Source organism: Idiotropiscis lumnitzeri, chromosome 4 (genome assembly GCF_059441095.1).
Source record: "Idiotropiscis lumnitzeri isolate Australia: NSW breed Sydney's pygmy pipehorse chromosome 4, RoL_Ilum_1.0, whole genome shotgun sequence".
NCBI classification, from domain to species: domain Eukaryota; kingdom Metazoa; phylum Chordata; class Actinopteri; order Syngnathiformes; family Syngnathidae; genus Idiotropiscis; species Idiotropiscis lumnitzeri.
Genome location: NC_142394.1, coordinates 15,872,234 through 15,887,884, shown reverse-complemented (window position 1 = coordinate 15,887,884; position 15,651 = coordinate 15,872,234). Strand labels below are relative to the sequence as shown.

The following is a 15,651-nucleotide window of genomic DNA, read 5'->3' as shown; positions in this document are numbered from 1 at the left end:
TCTTAATTTCTTTTCAAATAAAATGTGAACCAAAATAATTACTAGATCTGCAGGCGCATCTCAAGAAATCAGTAACTTGATGAATATCATAGAAAAGCTAATCCCATTCAAAAAGTAAAACTTAAATATTAGATAGATTCATTAGACAGAAAATACAGATCAATAACCATCATATATATCCATCCATCCATCCATTTTCAATACCGCTTCTCCTCACTAGGGTCGCGGGGGTGCTGGAGCCTATCCCCGCTATCTTCGGGCAGTAGGCGCGGGACACCCTGAACTGGTTGCCAGCCAATCGCAGGGCACACAGAGACGAACAACGATCCGCGCTCACACTCATACCAAGGGGCAATTTAGAGTGTTCAATCAACCTGCCATGCATGTTTTGGAATTTGGGAGGAAACCGGAGTACGCAGGCACGGGGAGAACATGCAAACTCCACACAGAATGGCCAGAGCCGGGATTGAACTCACGACCGATGCTGTCTCTCATTGTGAGGCCATCATGCTGCCTCTATCACACACACACACACACACATATATATATATATATATATATATATATATATAAAAACATGAAATATTTCAGTTTGTACTTTGAGTTTCAAGAAACAACTAAAATGAATTGACTTTTCCGCCAAGTGATTTATTGAAGTGCGACCTTCATATATATGATTCACTCTCAACAAGCAGAAAAATGCACCAGAAGCCTTAAACATATACCATTGTTGTTTTGTGCATTTATGTTTGTGACTATGTGTATATTGTATTGCATTACAAAAATGTTCTGGAATATCCGTTTTAGTTGTTGTACCGTAAGTTATTGAAAGGGAATAAATCATCATGTACCATGCACCAAGCTTGACGTATTTTGATGTCACCTGCAAAAATAAAGGAATTAGCTTCACTATTCCAATTGGAGGGGAGAGTATCTCTCTCATTGTGACATCTCTTACTTTAAAATGTGTTTTGTTATTGTTATTGCACTGCATTTGTTTTATGTGTGCTTCGATAGTCGAAACGTGAGTACAAGACTCCAGCTAAGCAGCTAAATATGCCAAAGTAAAAAAAAAAAAAAGGTCATTTTATTTGTTTTTTTTAATGTGACAGTTGTCTGGCAATAGCCCCAAGTTTGTATCAGTCTTTTTGGACCAATGAATTTTTGGAATTGAATACCATATAAATTTGCATACTGAATGTGACTGTGTGAGTTCTTAAAGCTATTTATTTTCCATAAAAAAGATACAGTACATGATTCACTGGTTAGTCATAGACAATTGAATCGATAACAAGCTCGCGAGCGTCTTTATCCAGGAATTAAAATTGTGAAGATTAAATGGTCCAAACATGTTTCTGTGAAGTTGCTTTATTTTTTTTTTATTTCAATACAAAACTATAAATACAAACCATACATTCACTTTTTGCTCCATAAACTCACTGTTTATGGGTTATGACCAGTCAAATATGCACTTGTGTAGGCAAACATTCTCCTTGGTGCAGGATTTTTTTTCAGTCTTCTACTGCTGCATGAATCTGGAAAGATACAAAGCATAATCATTAAACATTGTGACAGCTTATAACATTTATAACCATATTAAAAAAGTCAGTGGAATCCATCCAAACATTTTCTATACTGAGTGTCATCATTAGGGTTGTGGGCAAACTGAACTCGCCACCAGTTAGTATGACACAGGCAACTATTCACGCTCAGAAATACACCTACTGTATGTACAAATTCAAGTCTTCAATGACCCAAACAAGCATGTTTTTTTTTTAATGTACTCGTCACCAGAAGAAACCCATACAAGCACGCCAAGGACATGCAAACCAGGAAGCCCAGAGCTGAAATTCAAACCTTTGGACCGTAATGGAGATGTGCTACTCTCACATCACATCATACTCTGATATCAAGCAGGTTTAATTAATAATTGCTTTTTGTGAGTTTACTGTAATTAGAATTAATATCTTCACCGCTTCAGCAAGCTCAGGCCAGTCCATCGCCATCACCACTGCGTCATCTGAGCTCGGAGGGGTCTCGAGGTTCCAGTAGGTCAGCTTGTCAAACACACAAGACACCTTCAGGGTCCTATCCTAAAAATGCACAAACAGAAATGCATTTGTTTTTACAAAATTCTACATCATCTAATATCTTTACATGGACCCAACAGTGAGATTTGTTATGTCTACCTCCTGATCCGAGCCGGGCTTGTTGAGCTCCTTCAGCACCAGGCCACTGTAGCCTTGTGGACAGGTGAGCTCCTGCCCTTTGAGGCCACGCCCCCGGAATGAAACAGTCTTCTCTGTGATGGGAAACATTCATGCAAGGTCAAGTGACATGCAAAATAAACATACGGCACGTTATTACAGACATCACTTCTATTTCCTACCATATTTGAGGTTCTTTATGGCAGCATTGAAGTACTGTGAAATCTGTGCAGGTCCATTGTGTTCAATCTCACAGGGGATCAGGTGCAGCGATTCTTGGGGTGCCTTGCTAGCAGACGATGCATCAACATGGGTGACACTGCTGTAACAGGACATCCTGCAACCAGGTAACTTGAAATGTATTGGTCGATTCATTGCGCAAACCCCTGAATGTTGCCCTTCTACTACTCCTTGTTAGAGAAGAGCAAGCGGTGCAAAATGTATTGGGGTTTGACATTCCCTTAAAGATGCCGTATATGTTATGTTCATTCTGAATATTCACCTGAACGTCGAATATCCCTATCTTTGTGAGTGGTTGAGGTTTTATAAAACACATTTAATTTGGATGACGTTCCTGTAAATGGCAGTGTTATGTTTAAGCACGTTTTCGCTATTCATTTTAGTATACGTGATATTTAACATATTATACGAACTGACCAGTACCCTTAAAAATGACAACGTTCCGACAACGCGTTGATCTTTAATGCCATGTTTTCAATTTCAAGAAAACTCTCACTATACCTTGTTTGTGTTGTTTTGAAATGAACGCGGCTGGTTTCCGGGTTGATTTGAATCTAGGCTCTGATTGGACGAGGAGTTCTTCTTCTACGGCCAAAGATAATTTGGCGGCATAATCCTGTCGACTGTGGCAATAGTTCCCTCTCTTGATGAGTGATAAAATTACAGCAGTGTATTTTGGAACATTCTAGGTTAATAATGTTGTCGCTTTTATAAAGCGTCTGTTTAACTAGATCGTAATTTAAAAGTAGTTATTTGTAAACGTGGTGCTTGTGTTATATTTAAATTTTAAACAAAACGCAAAACTTTTAAGAGAATTGTGTAAAGTGTCAAATCAGACCTGAGTATACACGGAACAGCGAAAAAGTAGGTCGGCAAGTAATAATTATTCATGACTGTTTACAGGGTTTTCCTAATTTGGGAAAACTGCCAGGTAACAAGATTTACCAATTGGATTCAAGACTAATTGACCAAAGACCAATCACAGCCTCTGCCGATGAGGCTCTGGCCAATTCGGATCCTCGAGGTTTAATCGTAGTCTGCGCGCTCTTGGCGTCTCTGGGTAAAGGTGAACGTAAACCGGGTAAGCATCAATGATAAATTTTAGTCATATAATAATCACGATTCGTATTAACTTGTTAAAAAGTTGGTTAAGTAATGGTCATGAGTATATTGGCGTTGTGGCTACTGAGCTAATATGCCCGTGAGGCTGTTCCGTTGTGCCCAAAGTATTGTTGCCTGCAAATCAGGTTTTCCAGCAAATCCAAATGGCGTTTTATTGTGATAAAATGTCTCCGCTTTCAGTAAAAATGCTTACCCATACCAGTGTTCGTGATTTCATAAACAGTTTTAAGGATTTTGAGAAGCTCAAAGTCATATTTCACAAAATGTAGATGTACATTCCATTACCTGGGTCAAACTCATTTCTGTTTCTCTCTTTGTGCTTTGTATGCATTTCTCAGCAAAACTCTTCTAAGTATAACCAATGGAAAGTCCACATTCTTCATCAAACATGTCAAGTAATGACGTAATTAGGTAAGAGTGACAATCCGTGTACAAGCCCAAAAGTTGTCCAGTTATATAACTGGATATACATGTATATCTACACTATTTACACAAATTTCAATATATTTTATTTTCCTCCATCTCTTTAGTTTAGATGATTTGTCTGATTCAGATGATGACTTTGAGCTCCCAGTAAAAACCACCAAACGTAAAAAACAGGCAGAGCCGAGCGCACTGGTAAGTGAATTATTTCAAATCCCTGGTTCTCAGCAATTATGAAGGTTATGCTGCAAATCACAACCGTAAATGTATTGTGTCAACTTGTCAAGTCTAGAATATCCCATAGTTCATGCTGACTCAACTGTTCTCTTTATATCATTCAAATGTTTGTCTCTTTTTGATCCCAAGCAACTCAAGAGGTCAAGGCGCGAAGATGGCCTCACCCGTAGCTCCATTCTCTCTACACCAGAAGCTTCTGAGGAGGATCAGTCTTCCCAAGAGACACCCAGGCAGGCCTTACCCAAGCCCGGGAAAACACCAGTGATAAGTGGGAACCTGGCTTTCAGTGCAAAAGATATCTACAATGCTGTCAGCTCCGGCCAAAGTGACCTAGTGGTGAGAAAATCCTCCATCTTGACCAATGTTGTCATGTGCTACGCCACTATAAAATTGGAGAAGGTTTAGCTGCAAACCTGGAGGACAATTCCCCATTCCAGAAAAGTGGACCGTTTGTGATATTCCACAACTTTACCAAGATGGCCCACAGTTGCTAATTTGCCCACAGCAACACAATATAAAAACTATACGTTGACTTGCGAGTTTAAATGTTCCGTGACTCCATACGTAACCCATCTCAAATCTTCATCTTCCCCATTGAAATGAATGTAAATACCTTTAATCTGTTCGAGGCACCCAAAAAAGACCAACAGCAAACAAAATTATAACAGGTATTTTAATAAGAAAACTAGTACTCTACAGTCTTGCACTTTATAAATCATGTAGTAATAACACAAATCAATTATTAAATAAAGAATTAAACACGTTATGAGTCATGATTACATTGGGTTGCCAGTAAAATGAAAATGACAACACCACAGAACAGATTGTTTCACCTTTGGAGGTTCAACTGCATTTTGATTGGATGCCTCTTACCTCCCCATTTCTAGACGCTGGTTGACGAGTGGCTGGACTACTACAAGCAAAGGCGCGAGCAAGGACTGCTAGTGCTCATCAACTTCATTGTTCAGTGCTGTGGATGCCTTGGTTGGTTGGGATTAAGCGAGAGCCCAAATGATGGGAAATGGGGTGCTATGGGTCAACTAAATAGCTGATATATTGTCAAACTATGACTGGATTGGGGCCTTTTATTTAATTATTTTGTATTTAAAAAATTCCACACTCTACATAATAAATTGAATAAAACTTAAAACGGTCATAGTCAAAGCCAAAACTGGAATTTTTTTCCCACCAAGCGCAAGATTGACTCTTATTTCGTTTGCCCAGGAGTGGTTAGCAGAGAGATGCTTGAGTCAATGCAAAATGCAGAAATCATCGCCACGCTAACCAGGCAGTTTGATGCGGTAAGCATTTTCGGCAAATGTGTTGTTTTAAGTGAGTGTTGATAGGTTAGGGATAAAAATAATAGTATGAAAGATGTCTTTGCTATTCTTCCAGAGTTCAGCGAGCTATCCTTTATCCAAAGCGAACCCCTCACTGAAGCGTTTCCGAGCGGGCCTTTGCGAGTTTGCCCGCATCCTGGTGCGCTTGTGTCAAAATAGTTTCATTTATGATGATTACCTCTTCCCCTCCTTGCTGTCATTCCTCACCGGGTTGTCTGACTCCCAAGTCAGAGCCTTCAGACACACCAGCACCCTGATAGGTGAGCACATCGCACCACAGCTTCTGGAACGACTGCCAAAAAAAAAAGATGCAGTATTTATAAACTTGCAACTTTTATACAATGATATATAAGCATAATAATCTTGCCCGGATGCGTTCCCAGTTTGTTAGCTCATCGATCTTAACTAAGATGTGTCTTTGTTTCTTGTTAGCCATGAAGCTGATGTCAGGAATGTTGGAGGTGCTTGTGGCAATGTCGCTACAGCTGCAAACCATCCAGCGTCGGTACAACCTGGAGCAGGGCAAGGATGTGACGGATCAAGACTCTCAGCGATTGGAAGAGCTCAAGGCTTCCATTAATGAAGTGAGAACCACACACGCTGGCTTCTGTATGATTATCAGAATGATAGATTTCCTCGTCTTTTATTTTGTACTTGCGATGATTCCCAAATATTCCATAGTGAAAGGCTAGCGTCTGACTGGTTTTGCCAACTTCGCGCCAGCTTTTGGGGATTTTTTTAAAGGATTGGATTTTTAGACCTGTTATTTAAACTGTGTTTAAGATACATTCAGGTTGAATGCATCCACATGCGTCCTGTTTACAGTACTGTGCAATTGCTCCACAGCTGCTGGAAAACAAGGAGGAACTGTCTTCCATGACCAAGGCCACTTTTCGTGGCATTTTTGTGCACCGCTACCGCGACCGTCTCGTGGAACTCAGGGCAGCCTGCATGGAGGAGCTGGGCGTGTGGCTCAAAACGGACCCTGAAAACTTCCTCAATGATGGCTGTCTCAAATACCTTGGCTGGATGATGAATGATAAGGTGTAGTACTGAGCATTATCGTCACGTTCACGTTCTTTTTTTTTTTTATTAATGGCTTGATTACTAAAATGTTTGTTCTGGATGGACACAAGGGACTACAATTGATAAATATGTCCCAAAATGAATTTGGAAATGTTTAAAGGGGCAAAGAAAGTTGTTGTTTGCAATATGTTCTATTTACTCCCACTCGTCTCCACACGGTTTTCTGATTACTGTTTTGTTTGTGGTCAAATAATTAAATAGGTGAATCCATCCAATTTTATCAATGTCCGCATCCATTTTGTCCTGTAATGCCCTCTGCTGTCGACTGATATCGATGTTAAAGTGCCTTTGGGCTATTGTGAACGTCACATAACCAAACCAGAAAACAGATGAGCCATAACATTAATGGCAATGGATGGATTCATCTGCTTATTTCTTCTACCACAATTTCAACATGTTTAAATTAGTGAGTGCAAGTGGAATTCATTATTACAAAAAAATTGACCTGAGTTCCCTTTTAAGCCTTAATGGAGTGCATTTGTTTTAATTAGCATCCCATTTGCGAAAGGTTTACAGAGTTTCTTTAACAAACCCCTTATCACAAAGTGATGTTTTTGCCTGTTGTCCTGCAGAAAAGCGTGGTGCGTCTGCAATGTGTGCGAAGCCTGCAGGGTCTCTATAAGGAGAAAGAGTTTATTGGGCGCCTGGAGCTTTTCACCAACAGATTTAAAGTGAGATGTTCCTCTGGATTGACCAGCTGTTTGCTTGGCATATGGCTTCTTTTATTTATACTCTATGCCTTTTTTAAAACCATGTGTTGTTATAATCTATTCGTGTCTGGCTTCAAATCAGGGGTGAATTAATGTTAATGCTGCAATGAAGTTGAATTTCCCCTCTAAAATGTGTTTTGCCAGTAAAATGTAGTTTATGTGTCTGTGTATTTAGAAGAGGATGCTCAACATGGTGATGGACAAGGAGTATGATGTTGCTGTGGAGGTGGTCAAGCTGATGCTGCAAATCCATCTGTGAGTGGCCTATTTATGCATTGATAAAAATGACAACAGATTGAAATTAGGCTTTGTGTGTGATCTAAAAATATATATATATTAAATCGTGAGTGAGTGTGAGTGTGGTCAGCCTGACAGGAGTCCAACTTTAACTGAACTTGATTTGTGTGCATGTACAGGGGCACAGATGAAGGCCTGAAGGAGGAGGAGTGCGCTCACATCTATCCACTAGTTTACGTCGCAAATCGCAGTTTGGCGTCCATGGCCGGCTTGTTTCTCTATACAGAGTAATTTCCTCCCCTCATTTACTTCTTTTCACAGTACTGTGCAAAGGCTACAGTAAAATCTGTTTTCGCCAAGCTATGGCAACCACTAGAATATCACTTCCGCGTTAACCAATTGTGCTTTGAGCGACAATTTGTTCTTCGTGCATGTGTGCATTGTGCAAATCCTGACTTTGAATGGCAAATTTTATTTTGTTCCCAAAAATGGTTGGTGTTGTGTTTGTCGTAGGCTGAAAATTATAATTGACAGTGAGAACGAAGAGGGCACCAATTCTGCCTTCTACCAAAACCTCATCACCTTCTATGTCCAGAGTGAGGTAACTTAATTTCCTCCTTGTGTTTATAGTTGCCTATTTTTAGCCACCCACCTTCTAATTTAACAAGAAAACTGTATCGGATACATTTCCTTGACCTACCCCTATTTTCCACCTGTGGACAGTTCCATGAGCATGGAACTTATCTGGTGGACAGCCTGTGGGACGCCGCAAGTTCTGAGTTAAAAGACTGGGAGTGCATGACAACTCTTTTGCTACAGGAAGATGGTGAGGATTTTTTTGAGAGCTAACGTCAGTGGACATAAAAACAAAAAAAAAAATCTTTTTTTTTTTGTCCCCATTGTTTCATTTGTGGTCAGGTTTGAGGAATGAGGAGGAGGACGCACTCATTGAATTGATGATATGTGCGATCCAACGGGCAGCGGAGGCGACCCCACCTGTTGGGCGAGTCTCGGTCAAGAAGGTGGGAACCTCATATGATACGACATACCATTTTGGATACGCTATTCCATCTGCAACATCGCAAAGCCGTGCATGTGCTATACACGTTTCAGAATGCAGCAAAATGAGTTGCGAACAGTCGCACACGTGAACGTTAATTGCAGAACTCCGTTCACTGCGCAATAGTTCAATTATGTTTCGTCACATTGCCCAGTGTGCAACAGGCCTAAGACTAGTCTTCCCTCACTACATCAATTTCTACTCCTAATTATAAAGCATATTCCAAGACCTTTGTCAAAATTGATCTGAGTTCATCTGTTCCCCCGAAGGACCTGAGTGTAAAGCAGAAGAAGACCCAGGAACAGGACACGCAGCGTATCACGGCCCATTTCATCCCTTTACTGACAGAGTTGCTGGCCAAGGTAACAGTCGCGGTTGCGAAATGCTGAATATTGTCTTGTGCATTTTGAGAGCTGTGGCTCCAAACTCGTTTGTTTTAGCATTTAAGATTGAACATTTATATGCGTGTGTTTGCTCTCCCTGTGCAGTACTCTGCAGACACGGGGAAGGTAAGACGCCTCCTGCAAGTGCCGCTCTACTTCGACCTGGACATGTACAGCAGCGCACAGTGGATGGAGAAGGTGGTCTGTTTTCTTACTAGCAACTAATGAACGATTATAACTTTGTAACCTGAAGTGACTTGGCTTTCATGGCAAATTTTCTTTTGTTGCGTCCCCATGAATTGTTGCAACTCTTCTTGGCTTACGTGACAGCTGTTGAGTAAAAATATTTCTCTGCTTTTTCGCACACTTGTTTCTTGATCGTCAACAGCATCTGGAGCAGCTACTGCATCAGATATGCCTGATTGTAGAGAAGCACACGGATAACACCGTGTTGCAGGCGTGCAGCAAACTGATCGACACGCTCTGCTCCAACAGCAACTCCTTCTCCTCCCGCTCTAACCTGGCGTTTAGTCAGCTCTTTGACAGCCTGACTGAGCACTTCAACACCTATTACAGTGACCTGATGCAGGTTAGACAGATGGAGAATGTAAATGAAATGTCTTTATTAAAGGAATTAAAAAAAAAAAAAAATGGAATGGGGTGAACTACACTGCACAGGACTTGGGTGAGGTCAACATGGGACACTGGAGCGCTTTGATTCAGACGTTGAAAAAAAAACAACTGTCTGCTGTTGATGTCTTCATGCAGCACACTTGTCATTTGTCTTGTGTGTCTGTGTTCCTTGTGTATGTGCACCTAGGCCCCAACTGATGATGATGTTTTCAATGCAGCCATGGCATTGAAAAGGATTGCGGCTTTGGTCACGTGTGTAACACACGACAGATTTTGCTCATAACATCTTGTAATTAAAAAAATGGTGGGGAGAGTGGTCGGTCTAAATATCGATTGTTTGTTTTAGTGCCAAAAACCTACCTGCTGAAAGGCTGTTTGATTCCTGCATGGACCTTCTTCAAATCCGGATGGAGTCCGGACATTTTGACGAGGAAGTCTGTGATGAGTTCTGTTCAGCGTTGTTTGATAATGAAAACGGTAAACATCAAAAGTGTCCGTTTGCTTTGTTTTAGCTCGTGGTGGCAGCTTTGCGGTGCTCAGCTTTTCACCTGATGTGGGCCAAAGTAAAGCTGCCATCTCTTCCAACCCAGGTGCTCAACTGACAAGGAAACATTTTTCAAAATATTCGTACTTATCGTTTGATTTCACTGAGATTTCCTGTCATCTGTCCCAGGAGGAAGTGAAACGCCTGAAGAGGGAAGTGCGTTCCTTCTGCCATATCTGCCAAGCATGCCTGCCTCTTGGCCAAGCTGAGATCAGGGATCAGGTGTGAGCATCAGCACCATCACTACTATGGCATCACATGGGTGCAGGTTACACGGAATGAGTAGAATTCTTCAAGTGGAATGTCTTTCCTCTACCTCAACAGGCATTTGAGTTGCTGTGTGACCTCCTGGTGATTTACAGTGCCAATTCTGTCCGCTCTAAACCCGCCCTTAAAAACTTGTACCACCAGCCCTCTCACTCCTTGCGTGCAGAGATGGCAGCTTTCCTTCTGGACTACATCTTCTCGGACGAAGCAGAGGTGGAAGGTATTTTCAAATTGCATAGTTTATCGCCCAAAATCTGTCGCCAGATAGCCTTACTTCAGAAACAAGAAGCTTCACTGGATTGTTTTCAGTAATTTATGGGAAATGAGAAGAGTCTAGTAGACCTGTACTTCATTTACACTAGTCAACCGCGCCATTTATTGGGTTGTAGATTTTCTATGTACCATTTTTGTTTGTGTACTTGATGGTTTTTTTTCTATTTACAGATACAAGATTTGATCTTAGACTAAATTATTTTTTTATGATTCTTTCAAAAATCTTTAAATTCTGTAAAAATGTGTGGACCAGATGTTTGCCTGAAAAAATAAATTGAAAATGAACGCCATATCTCAATTAGACCTTTTTTTTTTTTTTTTTAATTTTACCCGTCAAGAAAAAAAATTAAAGATGTCTGTAATGACCTCTTTGATTTGGTGGTATTTTTTTGCTTGTTCCTCCTTTCACATGAACTCAACTGTGGCTTGTTTATCATCAACAGATCAGCAGCAGGAGGAGGAGCTCAAACGTCTTCAAAAGAAGCGGAGCCAGCTTGCTGGCTACTGTAAGTTAGTCATCTTCGGCGTGATGGACCTCGCCGCTGCCACCACCGTCTTCAAGTACTACGACAAGGTACAACTCATAAAAACATCTTTCACTGGCTGTGTCTTGAATATTTAGAGTTGTTCAAAGCTGCTGTGAGTCTGATGTCCTCTGAAAAGATGCCATACAGAATCTACCAAGGCTTTATTGGATTGGGTTTTGTTTTTAATGAATCAACTTGTAATTGTCATGATGGCAAGTATTTTTCCAGAATAATGTTCATACGGTTAGCAATTACGACTTTGCTGAAGTCATAAGACAATTACAAAAATAAATGGAAAAACACCTCAAAACTTGACTCCTCCTATTTATCCCTTATGGGGGAAAAATAACCCTAGGTGGCAGTAATTACCTTTATTAGATCCATGCTTTTTCAATAGGTTTGTCGTCATTATGGTAGGAGAGAGCTAAGAGCGAAGCAATGTGTTCAAATGTTGAAGACCTTGAAGGAGGTCTGCGCTCTACTGACTGCTCTTGTTTTTATTTCTTGTGTAATTGTGATTTTTTCCGCAGAACTATAAGGACTTTGGTGACATCATCAGAGATACCATAGCGAAAACAAAGCTCATCAATCCTGTACTGAGCGCTCGGATTCTCTGCCTGAGTATGCAGCAGGTATGCCATGCGTGTTTGCTCGCTCATATTGCAGATTCTCTTTGTATGGTCTTAAAGGTACTCAAAGTGCACCATTTATTACATTATAAAAATCAAATTAAATGCTTTAGATATGAAGCTGAACAACTTGGCGAATTCAAATGGAGATCCCAATTTTTGCAGAATACAATTTATGTGTTGGGAAAAAATTTGCTTCATTTAAAAAATGCACGACAATAAAAGAGGAGTTGTTGGCAGCAGCATGGGAAAAATGAGCATCAGGAATTCCAGTACACACAGACGCCATCCCGCCTCTGTCACAGCACCTAAAAATTTCTGGCCTTTTGCAGGCAGTGAAAGAAGCTACTGACCATGAAACTTATTTCACAGTGTTTTTAAATCACGTATGACAACACCGTCCAGTCAGAGATTTGATCAATACTTTGATGATTGTCCGTAAATGTTGATGCAGCTGTTCACAGAGATGCTGACAGAGGGTGGCAGTAGGAGGGACACTGATGATATCAGAGATTTGGCCAGGAAGCTCGCCATGACTTTTGACAATAACCTTCAAAATGTTCGCAAACCATTGCTAGCGCTGCACATGTAAGTAACACACACACACACACACAAAACAGTGTTGTCCGTCTTGTATTGTTATACATCTGGTGATTGGTATAAATTCATGTGGCTGGTGGTGTTTGTTGTTTGCTCCATCAGGGACGGCATACATTTTGCCTTCCAGGCACATCAAGAAGGGGGAGAGCAGCACCCTAATGTGGCCTTTTTGGAGATCCTCAGCATGTTCAGTTTTAAGCTACTGCCACAGGACAAGTCCCTTCTGTAAGATGTCATCCTCACACGCATTACCACTCACTGTGGATTGTGTTGTATGAAATAGAGTTTTAGAAGGAAAAATACATTTTCAAGGAATGCTCCTGTAAAGTAAAAATATAGAATTTGTTCTTTGAAGGGCTAATTGATAAACCGATTAGCTGGAATAATTTGATTACATCCATAAACGTCTTACACAAACGACAGTCTGCCTAGTCCCTCAACACGCAGACCAGCTAACGCAGAGCTAACAACAGCATCGCCATTTGTTGACACACACGTCACTCACCAGGCCAGGACCTCCCTTTCAAAGGTGCAAAGTTACAGACAGGAGAGGGCGGAACGTGAGGAAGATGCAATACAATACAACTTTATTTATATAGCGCATTTCACAAACAAAGCACTTTACATATGGTATCATATAAATTAGCAGGAAATTAGAACACAAATTAAATATGACCCCAAAGGGCAACAATAACTCCACCTCTTGTGCTCATTTATTCAGTTATTCTATGAATGTTTTGGCATTATTGTTTAATAATGCGAAGTCTGTTTTTATCCAATTAATCGATTAATTGGTGGCCTAATTGGCAGCATAATTCATTCTAAAAATGATTCAGTTGCTGCAGACCTAATAGTTTATTCCTTTTCAGGGTGGAATTGCTGAAATCCCAGTGTCCCTCTGCTGTCCTCTCCTGGCAACCAGTCAACATGTATCAGCGCTCCTTGAAAGGGAGGTCGGCCAAGTTGGGGGAGCAAGTTGAAGCTGTCGATCCACAAACTGTCCCAGTCGCCAAACGGCGGAAGACTGATGCTCGAGGTTGGAAAACAATCATAATGATAGCGTTTATTTGTAATACATTTTTCATTTGAAAACAGACTTTAGAATTGCTTCAAAACTGAACCATTCTGGCAGAAAAGCATGCAAAATCAGATCCTAAAGTCACAAATAGTGGCATGGCACATTTACTGTTTGAACTGCAAATGGGGGAGTGACCCGCTGCGGTGGATGCATCTCTTGTACAAACACATTTTCAGATAAATATGCAAACGTGCAATACAAGCTTGAATATGTATCATTGCAATTGCTTGAAAAGATTGATGAACAAACACACACAGTTGGGTCAGGCTCTGACTTGTGTCTGATTCAGGTTCTGTGGCCAGCTCCAAGAACGCCTTCTTGTCAGATAGCAGCAGTATCGGCAGTAGGCTGCCCACTCCAGTCCTCACCTCCACTGCCCTCAAGCAGCACCACACTAAGGTTGGGCCCAGGAAAGACGTCATCCTGCAATCCAATGTTGGCAGCAGTTTAACAGAACCAGAGGATGACACAGATGAAATCTCCTCAGGGTGGGTGGTTTTTTTTCTTTATTTTTAAGCTCATGATTGTTTCTAAAGTAGTAATTGCATACTGGAGGTTACAAGCCAGAGATGGGGCACAAGAGCTATTTGGAATTTCCAAATTTGGAAATAGCCTGTCAGCAAGGCCTGATTTTTGCATATGTACCCAGTCATAGGTGGGTCTAGGTAAGGGCAATCCAAACATTAGGAAAAAAGATACATTTGTATGTTATCAAAAGCACCACGAAATAGCAGGTAGCACTAACAAATAGCTAAAAGATAACTGGAGCCAATCTGAGACCTGGAAGACGAAAACAGACTGGGTTGGAGAACCTTTTTAGATTTGGGGTCATTTCACTTTTTTTATATAAACTCAGAAGGCAAAATTCAATTATGAAACATGATAAGGTAATATCTACTATGAGCCTTTAGTGTTTTTTCTAATAGCATATCTTATGAGGTTTTACTTTATTTTTCCAAACGTGCATTATAGTCTGGGTCAAATTCGCGACCTGGCTGCTTATGGCCCACTGTCATGGCTCGCCAGTCCCCACCTCTGGTGTTGATAGTGGAGTCAATTTAGTTGCCAAAACAATGTACTCATGTAAACAATAAAAATGTATCCTGATGTTCATTTGAGACTGACCCACGCGTTTCAGATTCAAGAAACCAGATGCGAGGCCCACCAAGAGATTGAGCTACACCGCACATCAGAAAGACCTAAACACCAAGCTCAACTTGTAAGAAGATTTGGGAAAGCACAAGTATTGTGTCACGCCAGAATTATAACCTCTGTGTGTATTCATGTGCGTCTGCAGACTTTCGCTGATCGAGGATGAGGATGAGTTCATAGAACAAGAGGAAGGTGAATCTGACGAATACGAAAGTGGTTCTTCATGTATGCCGGTAAATCAAATCAACATAAATTGATCGCTATAGACTGTGGGTTGTGACAATATGACTTAAATGAGCCTTGTTTTCTTTTTTTGTTTTGTTTTGTTTGTCTTTGCTCCATAGAAGCCATACTCCCATCAAGAAAGTATCCTTGATGAACAGCTTGAAGAAACACAAGACCACAATTAAGTTTTGATAACATTTATATTTTGTATGTTACAGTTGACAGACAGGTTATCTTAATGATTTTGGCCATGAATTGTCATAGGATTTGCAATCTAATGAAATAGACGAAAATATGTTATTGTTATGATACTGTAGAAATACAAGATGAGAAATGTTGTGTTATGTTATATTTTGATCCTTGTTGCTGTAAGTTTCCTTGTTTTATTTAACTAAAGAGTACTGCTATATCTTAGCTAATTTTGTCATGAATTTTAAAAAAAAAAGTGTATTGTTCAAATGAATTTGAATGTGCCTTTGTCACAAGCTTTTGGTTGCTCATGATATATTCAACAAACCATATGTTCAAACTATTAAACAGATGTGAATAAACTATTTTTCACCACATTCATGTGATAGAACTGTAAATCTGTACAAATATAATGCATTGTATGAAGAAATGAGGGATACTTGAAATACCAGTTTTTGTAATACTGAGTAACACCAGAAACAGAATCAG

General features: G+C 40.4%; 2 protein-coding genes across 5 annotated transcripts; one reads left to right on the top strand and one right to left on the bottom strand.

The window, feature by feature from the left end:
• Positions 1–1,352: 1,352 nt before the first annotated feature.
• rnaseh2c (ribonuclease H2, subunit C) lies at positions 1,353–3,093 on the bottom strand. 4 transcript variants are annotated; one of them, XM_088293976.1, is made up of 6 exons: positions 2,871–2,921; positions 2,710–2,781; positions 2,390–2,544; positions 2,190–2,302; positions 1,974–2,093; positions 1,353–1,535 (listed from the first exon to the last, which is right to left on the bottom strand). In XM_088293976.1, exons 3-6 carry the CDS (start codon positions 2,541–2,543, stop codon positions 1,512–1,514), a joined length of 411 nt encoding a protein of 136 aa, XP_088150102.1. In that variant the 5' UTR covers position 2,544; positions 2,710–2,781; positions 2,871–2,921; the 3' UTR covers positions 1,353–1,511. The 4 variants fall into 4 exon arrangements, with proteins under 4 accessions (XP_088150102.1, XP_088150101.1, XP_088150099.1 ...); XM_088293975.1 differs by having other exon boundaries at positions 2,865–2,903; XM_088293973.1 differs by lacking the exons at positions 2,710–2,781; positions 2,871–2,921 and adding an exon at positions 2,949–3,093.
• A 150-nt stretch (positions 3,094–3,243) lies between these two features.
• On the top strand, positions 3,244–15,519 carry stag3 (STAG3 cohesin complex component). Its single transcript, XM_088293744.1, has 32 exons — positions 3,244–3,528; positions 3,908–3,980; positions 4,100–4,187; positions 4,359–4,565; positions 5,117–5,213; positions 5,454–5,530; positions 5,625–5,829; positions 6,002–6,153; positions 6,416–6,613; positions 7,228–7,326; positions 7,541–7,620; positions 7,782–7,889; positions 8,116–8,203; positions 8,326–8,428; positions 8,521–8,624; positions 8,932–9,024; positions 9,151–9,243; positions 9,434–9,634; positions 9,866–9,930; positions 10,025–10,112; positions 10,191–10,268; positions 10,352–10,444; positions 10,547–10,709; positions 11,206–11,336; positions 11,820–11,921; positions 12,373–12,506; positions 12,621–12,743; positions 13,388–13,554; positions 13,886–14,084; positions 14,735–14,815; positions 14,894–14,981; positions 15,093–15,519. Exons 2-32 carry the CDS (start codon positions 3,931–3,933, stop codon positions 15,156–15,158), a joined length of 3,621 nt encoding a protein of 1,206 aa, XP_088149870.1. The 5' UTR covers positions 3,244–3,528; positions 3,908–3,930; the 3' UTR covers positions 15,159–15,519.
• Positions 15,520–15,651: the final 132 nt, after the last annotated feature.